Source organism: Xyrauchen texanus, chromosome 5 (genome assembly GCF_025860055.1).
Source record: "Xyrauchen texanus isolate HMW12.3.18 chromosome 5, RBS_HiC_50CHRs, whole genome shotgun sequence".
Lineage (NCBI taxonomy): Eukaryota > Metazoa > Chordata > Actinopteri > Cypriniformes > Catostomidae > Xyrauchen > Xyrauchen texanus.
In genome coordinates this window covers 28,595,855-28,614,147 of record NC_068280.1, presented here as the reverse complement: position 1 = coordinate 28,614,147, position 18,293 = coordinate 28,595,855, and the positions used below count along the sequence as shown (strand labels likewise).

Here is an 18,293-nt window from a genome sequence, read left to right as displayed (position 1 = left end):
GTTTTTGCTGCATCTTTATTTATCTATATTTTTCATGCTAGATGCTACCTCAAAAAAATAGAAATAGAAAAAAATGCTGACATGGGTTTTGCTCAGGGTCTGTTACGGCTGTTGCCAATGTTAGATTTGTTTTTAAAACAATGTTCATTTTGTGATGAGAAGTCTTTGATTGTAATGCAAGTCCTGTTGAATGTTCTTACTTTGCACAATTGCACTTCCATTAAATATACACTAGATTAAAATATGCTCGAAAACGTACTTTGACGTAGTCTGTCTTTTTTTTTTTTCCTTTCATGTTTTGTTACCTTGTAGGGCTATGTTTTTTTAAATGGGGATATAATTTTTCCTGTGTTGCGGCTCAGTAATTTGCAAAATAGTCTTAAAAAGCAACATGAAATAGGATCGTGATAAAATCGTGAATCGTGATTTTAACATTTAACATTTGTTGGAATTCAGGATTTTACAAAAGGGATACATTAAAGCGGCAATTATATGATTTCTTTTTCTCCGTATGTGGCAACATCTCTAAACTCACCAGGGTGTGATCTGAGACTAAGATGTTTCCAATTGAGCAATCAACAACAGATGAAATGAGGAACTTGATTCTAGAGTAAATCTTATGGACTGATGGAAAAAAAATGTATAGTCCATACCGGATGGGTTCAAAAGTCTCCAAATATCTGTAAGACCAAGATTTTTACACATACTGTGAAGCATCACGTTTGCTCTAGGGGGCTTACACACTTTTGCTCGTAAGTGTCTTTTAATGTCTCCAGAGCCCGAGGATTTTGAATTCTTTGATCTAGAACAGTTATGGATCAGGGTGTATCGAATCTCACCAGTTTGACAAAATGTATCAAAACTAGCAAAGTGCGCAGAGCTTGCCATTCACACATCCGAACCTAGTATGGCTTCATTTGACTCCCTGATTTTCCTGGTGTTTTAAATGAGAACCTGCAACTGGGCAGTTGATGAGATGTGAAAGGTGAAGTTAAGCTGGTCATCAACTACCACTTCCAGGTTCCGAGCTGTCCTGTTTGGCTTTAGTGTAGTTGAACCAAGAGTAATTGTGAGGTTGTGGTAAACGGATGGATTGGCAGGGATCATCAGGAGTTCTGGCTTGGCGAGGTTGAGCTGGAGGCAGTGTTCCTTCATCCAGGCTGAAATCTCCTCAGCCTGGAACAACTGGTTAAGCTGCTTATCTTTTGCAAAGCATTGGTACGAAAAACCATGTGCCTTAATGATCGGTCAGAGTGATATAGTGTAAATCGAGAAGAGAAGGGGTCCAAGCACTGATCCCTGAGGAATGCCAGAAGGTTAGCAGGTGTGACTTGGACCACTCTCCTCTACAGGAGACCTTGAAGGATCTGCATGTGAGGTATAACTCAAACCAGCCAAGCACAGTTTCTGTAATGCCTAGGTCAGAGAGGGTAGACAAGAGGATCTGGTGGTTCACTATGTCGAAAGCAACTGACAGGTCATGGAGAATGAGGACTGATGATATGGAGTTGGCTCTCACCAGTTGCAGGGTTTCAGCTACTGACAAGTGGGCAGTCTCCATTGAGTGTCCTCTTTTGAAGCCAGACAGATGTCTGTTGAGTAAGTTGTTCTGTGAAAGAAAAGTTGACATCTGGTTGAATACAACCCTTTGAAGAGTTTTAGCAAGGAAAAGTAGGAGAGAGACTGGTCTGTAGTTATCGACAATTGTGAGGTCATGTGTTGGTTTTTTGAGCAGTGGGATTACTCGAGCATGCTTGAACATGTTGGGCAATTTTCCAGCTGTAAGAGATGTTGATATGTGTAAGTAAGGACAAGATTGATGGAGAGACGTCTTGCAGAAAATGGGAGGGGATAGGCTCAAAGGGACAGGTGGTAGGACAGGTAGAAAGAATCACTTTGGAGACCAGTCTCAGAGAAAGGAGAGAAAGAGGAAAACAGAGGGTGAAATGAGTGATTGTGGGTGTGTGATATAGAGAACTGGCTACTGATGCTCACTAATTTGTCAGTGAAAACGTGGCAATGTCATCAACGGTCAGAAAAGTGGTGGGAGAGGGAAGAGAAAGTTGAAAACAGTTTGCGTGAATCTTAAGTTTTATTGAAGTTTAGTCAACCTTTGCAGCAGAAACTCTAGAGAAGGAGAAAAGAACAGATTTATACATTTTAGGGTCAGCAGGGCCTTTTGACTTGCACCTGAGCTTAGTGCGGTGTCACAAGGTGTCTCGACAGCCAGGGGCTAGAGGGTGTGGTACATTCTGGCGAGGAAAGAAGTTAATGTTGAGCAAAGAGCAGTTGTATATTCATTTTACATCAAGTGAAGAGAAGTGGTTAGTGGAGAAAAAGGGATACAGAGTCTATAGAATAGAATTGAGTGGGGTAGAGAGAGCGGTGCTTGCGGTGGGAGAGTTACAAAGAATTGGATGAAGAAATGTTCAGGATGAAGAAATTTTCAAATAATGGTATCCTCACAGGAGGTTTTGTTTATTTTTTATTTTCAGCTCCCATGTCAGTGAAAGATGTGTTGCAGAGTCTGGTGGACGATAACATGGTGGACACAGAGAGGGTGGGCACCTCCAACTATTACTGGGCATTCCCCAGTAAGGCCCTGCATGCCCGTAAATGCAGATTAGAAGAGCTGAAGAGACAGGTGAGAACATCTCTCTCTGATTTCTGAGGCTCATTAACAGGTCTTCATTTGTTGAAAGGTATTCTTAGATAACAATTATATGAGAGATGTACCAATCCAGATCGATATTGGTCAGCCGTGATCTAAATCCAATAATGCCTGGTGTGTGTCATGTCTGCATGGCCATTCTTGTAAAGCTCAAATTTAAAATAACCATAATAGCTTAGTGAATGGCAAAAGGGTGTGATTTTAAAAAAAATATACTTTGCATGCACTACAAAATTAATGAGCTGCAATCTGTCAATACACAAACTCAAGCACGCATGGGGCTCATGATGCAGGGTTTTCACCGTTCTTATGTTTTCTCTCAAATTTAATATGTATTGTGCCACAAGTTCTATTCCTATTGAGAACGACACCAGAGCTTTGTCAACAGAAATGACAGCATTTCAATATTTCGAATCAGAAGCACATTAAAACTATTGTCAACTACACACAAAAACCCTAAGGTCTTCCTTCAGTTTTCTGACAAAATAAAGGCCTGAAGGTTGAAATGTAAGAAATTTTGACATTTGTTTTATTATTGTATAATGAAATTCTAATATTCATGAAAATAATTATAATGAATGATTTTTAACCCTTATGTAGTTTTCCAGTCATTTTGACCCAGACAGCGTTTTTTCTTAAGATATTTTATTTTAATAAAATTGGAATAAAATACCATGACTTTGTTCACATATGGTAATTGAGATTTTATTTATGTATGTATTTTTTGTGGGTTTTATTTCACTTTGTTACACTTGTGTTTCTGGTCAAAAATGACTAGCTATTGGAAATGAATGGATTAGACTATAAAATACAGAAATATTAAATTATGAAATAGTAAATTGTTCAGCAGCATCCCAATCCTTTAGATGAGCGCATATGTAGATGTGTGTTTGCACACACAAACTTCTTGGACATACATACACACACACACAATGTTTGTTGAGCACCCTTTTGTGCATCATCTTTCCATGTACACTCTTTGAGGAATAGTTCAAGATCTACTCATCATATTGTGTAGGGATGCACCGATATGGAGTTTCTGGGCGGATACCAATAACTGCTAATTCACGAATCATTGTGGCCGATACCGATAACCAATATAAAAAAAAAGTTAAAAATGTATCCTTTAACATAGGGATGAAACGGTTCACGGTAAACCACGATAAAATTACCCGATGGTGAGTATTACCATGTTACATTTAATTAGGGCCCAAGCCTTGAAAAGGCAAGGCCCTATTGTTTTCGTTAGAATATTATTTTTCTTACAACTATTCGGGCACTTTTGGGGCTCTTAATGTGCTCAAACTCTGGAAACTTTGCACACGGGTCAGAACCCGCGGCCATTAGGGCCGGGCTGAAGCCGGTACCGGGGCATGGCAGGGGGGCTCGACGGCACCCCCTGGAACGGGGTCCGAAAACTTGGTCCATAAATCAAATACACTTGCATGTAATAATATGAAACTCGGTACACATATAGATCTCATCGTTTCATATATCCTTCATACTTTTACTTTTTACCCCAGCCCAACAGGAAATCGTCTATTTAGGGTTGTTTGGAAAACGCATGCAATGGAATTTGAAATACTCCTCCTAGAGAATTCCACCAATCGCCACGAAACTCGGTCAGCATGAAGTCAAGACATTGAGGATGAAAAATTGCCGGCGGATTTTTGATATCTCGAACGGTTTGGCCGTGGCGAGGAAACGAAATGATGGCGCGAAAAGAGAAACAGGAAGTGTGTTATAATTTCTGCATACATTAATTGATCTCGATGAAACTTCAGCAGTGTGTTTGCTGTAACAGGCCGATCGCATGGATGTGACTATTGTGAGTCAAAGTTATAGCGCCACCAACTGGCAGAAGGAAGTGTCACTTTCAAAATGCTTTGAAATCACCCTCTTATTTTTACCCGATTTACTTAAAACTTTTGGTATGTAATGTAAACACACGGCAGATGTAGACATGTGAAAGGATTATTGATATCTTGGATACTGTTGCCGCGGCAACGCTTCGAACTCGAATATTCTTTTTTGATGCTTTTGAGACTCTTAGAATTCTTGAAATTGCATGAAACTCGACAGACACATCACATTTATTAGCCAGTAGACATGTGCAAAGTTTCAGAAACGGCCGTGGTGCAGGGGCTCAGTAGCGCCACCTTTTGACAAAAGTGAGGGGGTTGGTTTTACACTTTGACCCACAGTTACAAAACTCAGAAATTATATAGTTCTCATCGAGCCGGACAACTTTCTAATTTACAGTCATTAGCTCAGAACAACAGAAAGTCAGATATTTTGGTTTGAATGTGGATGTTTTGGAGAATTTTCTCTGCCTCTCTCACTGACCCTACGTCTCTCTGTGTCTGGGGGGAGGGGGATGATTTGGCTGTTGAGTGAGAATGCTTTTATTTTTATTTTTCAAGGTTTTGGGGCCCTTAATGTGCTCAAACTCTTGAAACTTTGCACACGGGTCGGAACCCGCGGCCATCAAGGCTCGACAGCGCCCCCTGGAATGGGATTCGAACACTTGTCCATATATCAAACACGCTTGCATGTAATATGAAACTCAGTACACTTGTAGATCTCATTGTTCCGAACAATTTTCGTGCTCTAAGTTTTACGCCAGCCCAACAGGAAGTCGGCTATTATGGGTTGTTTGGAAACACATGCTCTGGAATTATATATATTCCTCCTAGAGAATGAATCCAATCGCCACCAAACTCGGTCGGCATGAAGTCAAGACATTGAGGATGCTACATTCCGGACGGATTATTGATATCTCGAACGGTTTGGCCGTGGCGAGGAAATTGATTTAGGACTAAAAAAGGACACATAAAGTGTGTTATTACTTAGTTAGTTCTATCTACAGTTACAAAACTCGGTGTGTATATTGTTCTCGTCGAGGCGAACAACTTTCTAATTTACAGTCATTAGCTCCGACCAACAGAAAGTCAGATATTGTGGTTTGAATGTGGATTTCTTGGAATTTTTCGCTCTGACAGACAGAGTCTCCCCTCCCGTTCTGTGTTTTTTCTCTCTCTCTGTCTCTCTCTGACAGACATAGTGGCCCTGCCATTCTGTCTGTGTGTGTGTGTGTGTGTGTGTGTGTGTGTGGGGAGGGGGAGGGAATTTCTCTGTTGGAACTTTGAAGCTCCAAATCGCCCTGAACATAGACATCCCAAGTCATTGAAAAGTACAAATGGTATTATTTTAAGTTTTTTAATTTCTCTCTTACGCTGTAAAATGCCACGTTTTTGAATGGCATGTAAAATGTAAAAATCACTCAATCTCCATTTTTTTCTCTGATCTGTTGCTATTTTAATGATTTAAAAATCAAAGCACTGACCATTTAAAAGTGTGAGCTTGTACATTTTGAAATAGTTATAAACAGTCACAGCAATGCAGTGTTATTATGTACCTAGATAGTCTTTCAAATAAAATGAGTTTACCCCAAAAAGATATTTCTCTCATCATTTACTCACCCTCAGGCACATGCACACATAGACATCAAAGGGGGCTTGAGCACCTGCCCTTTTTCTTCCTCGAGAGAAAGTGCCCTTTTTCTGGGGTGTTTATTTATTTTTATAAATAAATAGATTAATATATATATATATTCCTGTTTGCGCACAGCTTCCCTGTCAAACAAATATATTTATTAAATAAAAAATCAAAACATCAGGTCAGTAGATGAGATTTTGTCGATGCCGGCCCTCCCTCCCTCCCTCCGCATCGTGTACAGTGCCTCGACTATACAGCTAATTAGCCAAAAGCAAATATAGTTAACTTGTGTCTTGCTAACATTCATGACTCATGAGCTACTAGCTAATGAAATAGGTTAGCTAAAGTCTAGCTAAGGCAATATATCATGGCCATACAGGCCAATATATACTGTACTTATTGGAGACATTACAGGTGAATACAGTCAAATTTGTGTGATGTACTTAACATAATGATAAATAATCTTAAGATATATCGTATGCTATGTATTGTGAATACACCCATGTTAAACATAAAAATGTACTTCCATTGCATATCATAGGAACACATAAGTGTAAATTATAATTACATTGATAAACCTGTACAAAGACCTCCAGATAAATACTGGCCTTCTGGATTAACACATTTAAGTGCTGCAAAAGATATTGACCTATGACATCCTATGACATAAATTATTCTTCATTTGAATTATCTCATAGATGTGACTATTGTGGTTCACGGTCATAGGCCCTGTCCTAAATGGCACACTTCATATGAATTTTCAGTCTTGTATACTTATTTCATGTGTCCATTAACTCCATGAGACCGTAGGGTGTCTCATTTTTCATTTTAGGTATCGGAAGGGTGCTCACGCATACTTTGTGGTCGACATGTGCCCTCAATGCGCACTTTTGCAGTGCAAGCTCTACAGCACACATCTTCTCGACAGTCAAAGCGAGGTTACGTTATTGCCCATCGTGCACAGCAACCCTAAAGGCACAGGGGGTGGCGGTGCCACCGGCTTGGGCCCTCCATCGCTGCTCGCAGCTATATTAATCATTAAAACCGTGTGCGATTATCATGATTTGTAAAACTCGCTGTAAATGCTGTCCACACACACACCCAGCATGAGTCTGACGCATGGGCGCAGCATGCAACATTGTTATTGTTTTAGCATGAAAACATGGCGGAAGGCAATGACAGCACTCGGGAGAATTTTCAACCTTCCAAAAAGACCAAATCAGAAGTGTGGGCATACTTTGGATTTTATAAGAATGCTGAGGGAAAATTAGTAGAAGATGGTAGCTCTGTCTGCAGAGCTTGCCAGAGGAAAATCGCTGCGAAACAGGGCAACGCGTTCAATCTGGCGAGTCAAATTTGTGACAACCATCCATCACTTTATAGTGCATGCGAGTAGGGTTGTCACGATACCAGAATTCTGAACTTCGATACGATAAAATTTATTTTTCACGATACTCGATACCAAGAGACAAAAAAACACCTGAACATACATAAGAGAACATTCCTTTTAATAAACAATCTCGACTGTAGGTCAAAAGGTGCAGGTGCAAGTAATTTGCATACACTGAAGACAAATTAGTATTTGTCCATATTTCAATAACCATTTAACTTAATTTCTATTCAACAAACTTGGAGGAAGAAAAAAAAAAAAGTGCTTTGACATCTAATGTGGTCAATTGTTAAAGGGATAGTTCACCCAAAAATGAAAATGCTGTAATCATTTACTGTTGTTCCAAATCTGTACAAATTTCTTTGTTTCCACTGAACACAAAGGAAGATATTTTGAAGAATGTTTATAACCAAACAGTTGTGGGGCACCATTCCTTACTATATTTTTTTCATACTATGGAAGTCAATGGTTTGGAACAACTTGAGGGTGAGTAAATAATGACAACATTTTCATTTATGGGTGAACTATCCTTTTTAACTCATGCTTAACTTCATTGGAATACTTCATGTGAATGTTACAAAAACAACTATGCGATGTACACAACTGCTGTGTGTACATTGGTACACATGCCACATATATTTGGAAAGCTAAAATTCCTGAGCTTCTATTGTTCTAAACCATTTTAAGATACAATAACAACAGCAGGTACAATCTATATCTTTGCCACCAACATATAAACAAACAATAACAAAATTTAGGCAACTCTCCTATGAAGCCTCATAGTCCACTGATCCATAACATCCCAACAAAAACGGTGTTACATTGTCAAATGTCCAAACGATCAAATCAAATAAAATGTTTAGTCCAAATAATATTATTGCATCAATAAATACCCACAGACACTTGTTGCATCATTTCAAAGTACCCGGCAGCTGTGCCTTGTCTTTCACATATTCTCGGTCATAACTTAATTTCAGATGTAAACCTTTCCTATATCCGGTATTAAAATGGATGCTGCACTCTAACCTTTCGATTGACACCTCATTTGACCCAATAGGAGCTTCCATGTCCTGTCCATAGCCTTCAATAGAAACCACAGCCTGTGTTGAAAGTGCCTCCCCCCCTTTTGTGTAAAGATGGAGCCAATTGCTGCCGAGTGTGTGGATGACTGGTGCATCGTATAACCAATGAAATTCTGAAAACGATGATATGTGGCTTTAGTTGGAAGTTTCAAGAATGAAAGTCTGTGCGTAAAGTTGGCCTGCCATTACCAAGTAATTTTTGCGTCTGTGCGTAAAAGCTGAAGTGTGTAGTTTTGGAACTGTTTACACCTTTTGAAGATTGAAATATGGCGAAACGGACGAGGAAAACAAGATTTTCGCTCCAGGATGTGATGGAAGCAGGTACTTGGTGTGAAAACAATGAGTATGGAGATGAAATACCTGAAAAAACGTGGATGATTCGTCATATATTGATTCCGAGGCAGAGGAAATGTTTTTGGAGGGAGGAGACATTACTCTTGCAAGTAAGTGTTTTCTTGTATTTTATAACATATATTACTGTATATTCCACATAAATAAGCTTTAGTTTGAATAATGAATACACATTTTGTAATTACCGTTTGTCATGTTTCCCCAGTGAGTGTCTTGAACTGTTTGCGGGAGATGTTTGTATTTGTGCGTGTGTGAGGTTTTGTTCATTGTTTCAGATCTAGCTCTATTGGCATGATATAAAGATGTTTTACATTGCCAAAGTATACAGTATTTACAGTAAATATACACACATATATATATATATATATATATATATATATTCAAAGAAAAACTATATATACACGTTGAATATAAGATTGTGTTTGTGCTTGTGTGAACTGTTATTACGCCTTTGTTTCATTGTTGCGGATCTAGCTCTATTGGCATGGTATATAGATGTTTTACATTGCCAAAGCATACAGTATTTATAGTAAATAAACATACATACATGAATACATATTTACACACTCAAAGAAAAACTATATATAAGTTGAATATAAGAATATAAGTTGTGTGTGTGTGTCTTTGTTTTACTGCTGACCTTTGGGGGAGGTGTGGGTGTGTGTGTGTGTCTCTTTGTTGCATTGTGTGAAATGCTGAGATATGAGGAAGCAAGCTGTAAAAAGGTAGAATACAGAAAAGATGGAAAAGTATTTTCTAGCTTTGTAAATAAAATGTATTTATTTTCACTATAGGTAATTATCTGATGAATCAGATAGCGATTGGGAGCGGGATACGTCTCCCCCACTCAGCAAGCGGCCACATAGAGTAGAGCAGCAGGACAGCACCTCATCAAAAGAGGAGCCCCATCACCAAACTCCCAAGAGAGGTTCTGCCAGCAGGAGAAGACCAAGAGGCAGAGGACCAAGGAGAGGCGGCATCAGCAGTCATGCTGGGATGTCAACGAGTACATCTGGAGAGAGATGGAATGATGTTGATGTTCCAGACATAACACCACCACAGCCCACCTTCAGACCCACCAATTCACCAGGGCCCAAGCTCATACGAACAGCTGCTTACACAGCCCTGCAGCTTTTCCAACTTTTTTTACTAACTATTTTACAGACAATTAATTAAAAATACCAATGACTTCAACCACTCAACCCCTCTAACCCATGGATTGGTTTAACATTGCAGGACATGTTTTCATTCATGTCCATGATCGTCTACATGGGTGTAGTAAAATGCTCTGCATTTACTGATTACTTGCAAGGGAGTAAACTATACAGCTTGCCGTTCCCAAAACAGGTAATGACCGGTAAGAAGTTCCTCACAATCTGCCGATCCCTTCACCTCAATAGCTTGGTGGAGGACACTGCTAATGAGCAGAGGAGAGGCACAGCAGCATTCGATCGTCTTTGCAAAATAAAGCCACTTTATCAGGAGATTAGAGAAGCCTGCAAAAGGAACAATCACCCTGGCCAGGAAATTGCCATTGACTAGCAAATGGTTGCCTCCAAAGCCCGCACTAGCCTCAAACAGTACATGAAAAATAAGCCTTTTCGCTGGGTATATAAACACTTTGTTTTGGCGGACTCAAAGGTTACACGTGGGACTTTTTTGTCTATGAAGGAAGGCTCCAGGGAAACAGTGGCAAGGGGCTCAGTTATGCTCCACAAAGAGCACATCACAGGCCGTTGCACATCACTGAATCTAGCACCGCTGGTCGTCTGAAGTGCAGGCAGTGTCATGCAAAGACACTAGTGAAGTGCTCCTCCTGTGATGTGCCTTTGTGCTTTGTACCAAAATGTGACTGCTACAATGACTGGCATGTTGCTAGAAACATGTAAAAGTTTATAATTGTTTGTAAATACTTTTTGTAAAAATGTATGTGTAACATAATCAATGGAAAGGAGGAGGCGAGAACCGACTTGACAATATAAATAATAGTTTTAATTATAAACTTAAAAGAAGACATAAACACACACATGACAGACATGTCCGCTAACGATCTCTCTCTCCCGCACGGCCCTCTGCAGTCAGCCTTTAAACCTCATGGATGCATAATTAGCCTAATACGGGACCGGGTGTGTAGGATCACGACCCGGCCCCGCCCTGTGCCTTGCCACAGTCCTCCCTCGTTCTCTCAGGCTGGGGACCCCCGGCCTGACGTACACCCCCCTTCCCAGGGGGAGGGCGCGCCTTCCGCGCTGTCTGCCGGCAGGTCATCCCCATCTACTTGGACGAGGGAGGGGACAAGGGGAGAGAAACAGAAATAATTAAAATGGGGGGTACTTCCTGTAACAGTGTGTAGTACCCCTCCAAAAAACTGTAAAATTTAAGAGGATAAAGGCCAACGCAGAGCGACAGCGAGAGGAGAGAAAGATGAAAAAAAAAAAAAAAAACTTACTCGCCAGTTCTCCGATACGCCGCAGCTCGTTCCTCGGCCACTCCTCCACCCTCTATCGGACGACAGCCGCGCCTCTCTGGGTGGATCAGAGGCAGTCCTCCAGCCCCTGGCGGACGGAACACCCCGCCGCGTTCTCGGGGAACAGAAGGGGTCTCCCCCGCCCCTGGCAGTGGCTCTCGCTCCAGGCGGTCGCCAGTGAGCCCCTCCCCGCTCGCGGTCGGCGGTCTTAAATCCTGCCGTGTTTCAGCGGCCGGTAGGTGACTCCTGTGCCCCTGGCAGCGGCCCTGACCGCTCCAGGCGGTCGGCTAGGAGCCCCTTCTCCCCTCGCGGTCGCTGGCCATCGTCTTTTTTCAGGCGGCTGGGCTCCTCGTCCCCCGGCAGATGGCCGCGGCTGCTCCGTTGGGGTGGACGTTAGTGGCGAGAACTCTACTATGTCGTGTCCCTCCTCCTTCCCGGGTTTCGGCACCAGTGTAACGTAATCAATGGAAAGGAGGAGGCGAGAACCTGCTTGACGATATAAATAATAGTTTTAATGATAAACTTAAAAGAAGACGAACACACACAATGACGGACATGTCCGCTAACGATCTCTCTCTCCCGCACGGCCCTCTGCAGTCAGCCTTTAAACCTCACGGAGGCATAATTAGCCTAATACGGGACCGTATGTGCAGGATCACGACCCGGCCCCGCCTTGCCACTGTATGTAAATAGTTTGTGTATTTTTTTTATATAAACAATTTTCCACCATAGCACTTTTTTTGACTCTTATATGCACAGCATTTAGTTTCAAGAAGGGAAAAAGCACTCTAATGTGTTTATGCATCAGTTACTGTGTCAGCAAAACTAATAGTGGATCTGGATATGGAATTGATAGCTCTAAGTGTCATCTTTCATTAGAGCCCATGACTGTACGTTGAAGCATTCAAAAGTAGTAGCCTTTTTATCCTTGGAATATGGCCATGGTTACCAAGGGTCCTTTGGAGTATCCAAAAGGCACTTTTGTAAAACGCCTGGGTGTACCCTTAGAAAAACGTGTAAAATATTCATTTTTTGTGGTACTGTTATAATAATAATTTGAACTTAGACTAGGTAAGGCTTCATGCTGCGATTCCATTGTGTTTTCAAGCTAATAGCTACTAGTTATAGTCATCTGCAGGCAACTGTATGCAAAACAAAATTCAGGTGGAAAAACAAACTTCTATTACTCAATCAGTAGCACTTACAGTAATTCTGACTACTGGGGAAAAAACTATATAGTGTCACCTTTCAAAAGTGACAAACCATGCAAGTACTCAATGTTCAAGAACAGCTTTAAATTTACTTTGGGTATGTCTTGATTAGGCGTTTTAGGCTAATTTTACAGGATTGGGGAGAGGTTCACATGTTTTGCGGATTTATTTAAGCTTTTTTGCAATTGCTAGGTACCTTGAGAGAAACGCAAGCGTATCGATGTTGTCTTCGGTCAGTCTTTATCGTCTTGGACTGCAAATTAACCCAGAGGTACTGAAAACACGCTCAGAAGCACAGATTGAAGCTGAAATGCAAAAATACTTTCTGGCAAACTTTGAGAGCAGAGCTAGACTTCTTTCATTTGTTCTCTACCAAACAAGTGGATCCTCTTCAACACAGAGTTCTGGCATTTTGTTATATATCAAAAACTTGCTGGCCAGTTTTTCTTGTGGGGAAGGCTGTGCAGTTATGAATGGGTTCTCTTCTGCCCCCTGTGTTTTCACCTTTTTTTTTTTTTTTTCTTTCTTTTTTAAATGTCATTTAAAATCTTGGAATTTGAAATTGCTGCTATTTAAGGTTTGGCAGATGTAACATCAACCAGAAATGTGTCTATGCTACAGATTAATGCTGATTTGAATGCGAAATAATTTGAACGAAAATACACTTGCATAAATTGTGTAGTGCCCAAACCCTAATCTCTGTGTAATATTTATAATAACAGCCAGTACAGTGGTGGTTTGTGTGTGCTTATGCGTGTATCATTAACAGATGCTTTTTACAGCGCCCACTGTAACAGTTCCACTGTATAACTTATGAAATGTGAACACAGCAATCATAATTGGAATAGGTAAGTTCATGCAGATCGAATAGTCAGAAGTCTCAACTCGTGAAGTACAATAAGCATATTAATTTCACTCACAAACAAATGTATTTAGCCATCTCAAGTCAATCTGTGAAGTTTTTTTTTTAAGGTCTATGCACCGTGTTTGGTTGTTTTGTGGCTTATTTCTTTTATTTATTTTTTTATTAACTTTTATTGAGAAAGCATGTTGAATTTTACAATTGTTTGACATATGAAGTACATTACATTGTACTTTACCATTTTTTACTTTCTATTACAAGAACATCAGAACTCAGGTGTGGGTGGCGGGGAAACCAAATTACTTCCAAATTATTTATGCTATTCATTTAAACTTTTAAATCTGTGGACAATTAGTAAAAAGCAGCAGTGTTTACAAAAAATCAGATCTAACCGGCTTAACATATTCCGTCCACTTGGACCATATCCTATAGAAAGTGTCCCTCTGCCCTTTGAGTAAAAAGGACAGTTTTTCCATTGTGTAGATCTCTTGCACAGTGTTTATCCAGTCCTCAGTTGTCGGTGGTTCTGGTTTGAGCCATCTCCTTATTAGAGCCTTTTTACTTGCTGCCAATAAGATGTATAGAAGTTTCTTGTCCTTCGAGTCCAATTTATCCGTTGATATATTACTTAGATATAGGGTTTCAAAAGTAAATGGAAAAACAAATGCAAAAACATTCTGTATATGGTCATGTATTCTAGCCCAATACTGAGAAATAACTTGGCAGTCCCAAAAAATGTGGTAATGGTTAGCACCCTCCCCCCCACATCTCCAGCACGCATCTCCAATGCCCCGATACCTTTTCTGAACAGGGGTGATGAAAAATGTCACATTTTTCCAACAAAATTCACGCCATACATTAGATCCCGTTGTAACCCATTGTATCTCACATGTGTTCCCAACATTCTTCGGTGATTATCAAATTACCTTCTTTTTCCCACTTCGCTTTAACATAATGTGTGCTGTCTTTTTTACACCGCAGGATGCTGTTGTATAATTGGATTTAATTTTGTGTACTCCTAAATTTGTAGTTAATGATATAAATGTTCCCACAAATCCTAGGTTGTTTAAATTCACTTTCAGGTCCTGATTAAAATGGTGCCTGATCTGAAGATACCTAAAAAAAAGTCAGCAGAGCCTAATCCATGTTTTCTTTGCAAGGCTTCAAAAGATTGGAGTGCCCCCTTGTGGACAAATGCGTTGGAAGTGTCTTCCAAACCACAAATTTTAATTGCTTCATTCCAAGCAGATATCATTACATGTGAAATGGGTTCGTCTGTTAAATGAATCTTATTTTGCAGTTTGATATCTGCTAATAAAGCTTCAACTGGTATTGCTTCAATAGTTGTCTCCTCCACCTCCTTCCATCCTGCGGTGTAATATGAAGAACACACACATATTAATGGTCTTAACTGTGCAGCACAGTAGTATTCTCGTAAACAAGGAAGACCACAACCTCCTTTTATCTTTCTTCAATTGTAAGGTTTTATATTTAACTCTGGATTTTTTCCCTTTCCAAATATATTTTGACAGCATTCTATCCCACTCTACAAATTGTTTTTGAGGTATGAAAATTGGTAAGCACTGGAATAAGTAGAGCATTCGGGGGAGAATATTTAATCTTATTGAATCAATCCTAGAATGTAAATCCAAAAAAGGTATGGTAATCCATCTTTGTATATCTGATTTTATTGCTATATTCAGAGGGCCATAATTAGTTAAACATTTTAGTGAAATCTCGGTGCAATACCACCCCTAAATATCTGATACTGTCTGCCTCCCATTTCCATATATAACTATCCTTGAGTTCTTCTGGTGAGGCATAATTCAGAGTTAATACCTGTGTTTTATTCACATTAACCTTGTACCCTGAAAAAGAGCCATAGTCTAGTAGTAGTTTAATGATTTTAGGAACAACCTGTGTGTGGGTAAGATGTAGTCAATAATAAATCGTCAGCAAAAAGTGCCAATTTTTGCTCCCCCCCCCCCCCCCCTACTGTTCTTACTCCAGTTATATCACTTCTCTGCCTGATCCACTGGCTTAAGGGTTCGATAAACAAGGCGAAGAGGAGAGGCGAGATGCAACACCCTTGTCGAGTCCCGCGCTCCAATATGAATGATTCAGTGAGGTCTCCGTTAATTTTGATCCTAGCAGTTGGGTTATTCTATAACCCTGAAATAACCTCAATTACAGATTTATCAAAACTGAATTTTTCAAGCACCTTATATAAAAAGGACCACCTCACTGAATCAAATGCCTTTTCGGCGTCTAAACTCAATACTAAGGTCTCTAATTTTTGCTTATCAACCTGCCTCTGTGTAAAACCCTCCTAATGTTGTCTTGAGTCTGTCTTTGTTTGATGAAACCTGTCTGATCTTTATGTATTAACCCTGGTAAAATTGTTTCTAATCTTCTTGACATGATAGAGGTGAACAACTTAGTCTATATTCAGAACACTAATTGGGCGATAGTTACTGCATTGCAATCTATCCTTTCCTTTTAGGATGATAGAAATTATTGCTTCCCTCCATGAGGGTGGTACTATCTTATTTGCCATCACCCAATTAAATGTTTTCAACAAGGTTGGGACCAAAAAATCCTGCATTACTTTGTACCATTCCGTACCAAATCCATCTGCCCCTGCCATCTTCCCGCCCTTTAATCTTTTAATTGCTAAATGGATTTCTTCTTTACTTATTGTGGATAATAACTTTATTTTGTTCCTCTGTCACTGTTGGCAACTCGAGTTCAGACAAGAAGGTATTGATGTCCTGGTTGTTGTCTATATGAGGTTGAGAATATAATTTCTTATAGTAATCCAGAAAGCATTGTTGAATTTTTTCCTGTTCAGATTCTATTTGATCATTTAGGGGATTCTTAATTTTGCGAATAGTTCTCTCTGCTTGCTGTTTCCTGAGCTTATAAGAAAGGAGTTTCAGTGATTTGTTTTTTTCCCCCCTACCTCATAGTACTGTTGTTTTATAAAAATTAGTTTCTGTATGTCCATGGTGTTCAAATCATCTATTTCTTTTTTCAGTTTTATTATATCCGATTTAATATTACCGTTATGAGACCTAGAATGTTGGTGTTGCAGATCTAACAACTTATCTTCCAAGTGCCGGAGTTTTGCTGACCTACTTTTTTCAGGTGAGAGGAAATCCCAATTATTTTCCCCCCTAATCACTGCCTTAAGTGCATCCCATAGTATTCCTGGAGACATCTCATCCTTATCGTTATATTCTAAGTACTCCTATTTCTTCAAACGCTCTTTAATATCTCGGTAATTAAGAATGTTTGTGTTCAACCTCCATAAGGTAGATCTATTCTTCCTGTTCAGGCAGATGTTAGCGTAAACCGGGTTGTGGTCTCATATAGTACAGGGACCTATTTCACTATTTTTTTAACCTAAAGAGGTCATTTCTAAACATGAAGAGAGAGTCTAACCTTGAGTAGACATTGTGTGCGCATGAATAGTGGGTATATTCCCTATCAGTTGGATGGCAATCTCTCCACACATCAACTAATCCTAATTCGTCCATAAGATGTACCATTCTTTTTCCAATATTTCTCGCATCACCTTTCCCGTTCGAAGAATCCAATTTAGCATTTAATTTGAGGTTAAGATCACCGCCACATAATACAATTCCCTGACTCCTTGTTGTTAATTCTAGGATCTGTTTATACATGGACCAATTGCTTCCTGGGGGAATATACACGTTTAAGAAACTCAGAGTAATACCATCAATCTTACCAGTTACCATTATATATCTTCCCTCCTTATCTTTTATATTCTGAGATACACTCACCTAAAGGATTATTAGGAACACCATACTAATACTGTGTTTGACCCCCTTTCGCCTTCAGAACTGCCTTAATTCTACGTGGCATTGATTCAACAAGGTGCTGACAGCATTCTTTAGAAATGTTGGCCCATATTGATATGATGGCATTTTGCAGTTGATGGAGATTTGTGGGATTCACATCCAGGGCACGAAGCTCCCGTTCCACCACATCCCAAAGATGCTCTATTGGGTTGAGATCTGGTGACTGTGGGGGCCATTTTAGTACAGTGAACTCATTGTCATATTCAAGAAACCAATTTGAAATGATTCGAGCTTTGTGACATGGTGCATTATCCTGCTGGAAGTAGCCATCAGAGGATTTGTACATGGTGGCCATAAAGGGATGGACATGGTCAGAAACAATGCTCAGGTAGGCCGTGGCATTTAAACGATGCCCAATTGGCACTAAGGGGCCTAAAGTGTGCCAAGAAAACATCCCCCCACACATTACACCACCACCACCAGCCTGCACAGTGGTAACAAGGCATGATGAATCCATGTTCTCATTCTGTTTACGCCAAATTCTGACTCTACCATCTGAATGTCTCAACAGAAATTGAGACTCATCAGACCAGGCAACATTTTTCCAGTCTTCAACTGTCCAATTTTGGTGAGCTCTTGCAAATTGTAGCCTCTTTTTCCTATTTGTAGTGGAGATGAGTGGTACCCGGTGGGGTCTTCTGCTGTTGTAGCTTCACAAATGCTTTGCTGCATACCTCGGTTGTAACGAGTGGTTATTTCAGGCAAAGTTGCTCTTCTATCAGCTTGAATCAGTCGGCCCATTCTCCTCTGACCTCTAGCATCAACAAGGCATTTTCGCCCACAGGACTGCCGCATACTGGATGTTTTTCCCTTTTCACACCATTCTTTGTAAACCCTAGAAATGGTTGTGCGTGAAAATCCCAGTAACTGAGCAGAT

General features: G+C 40.1%; 1 protein-coding gene across 3 annotated transcripts in view; it reads left to right on the top strand.

Annotated features, from left to right (window-relative positions):
- The window catches only part of mnd1 (meiotic nuclear divisions 1 homolog (S. cerevisiae)), a 104,985-nt gene that overhangs the window by 26,840 nt on the left and 59,852 nt on the right, over nucleotides 1-18,293 (top strand). For all 3 annotated transcript variants that reach the window (XM_052126366.1, XM_052126365.1, XM_052126367.1), the window contains exon 4: nucleotides 2,496-2,644. In XM_052126366.1, coding sequence (XP_051982326.1) covers nucleotides 2,496-2,644 — 149 coding nt within the window. The remainder of the gene's footprint in view (nucleotides 1-2,495; nucleotides 2,645-18,293) is intronic.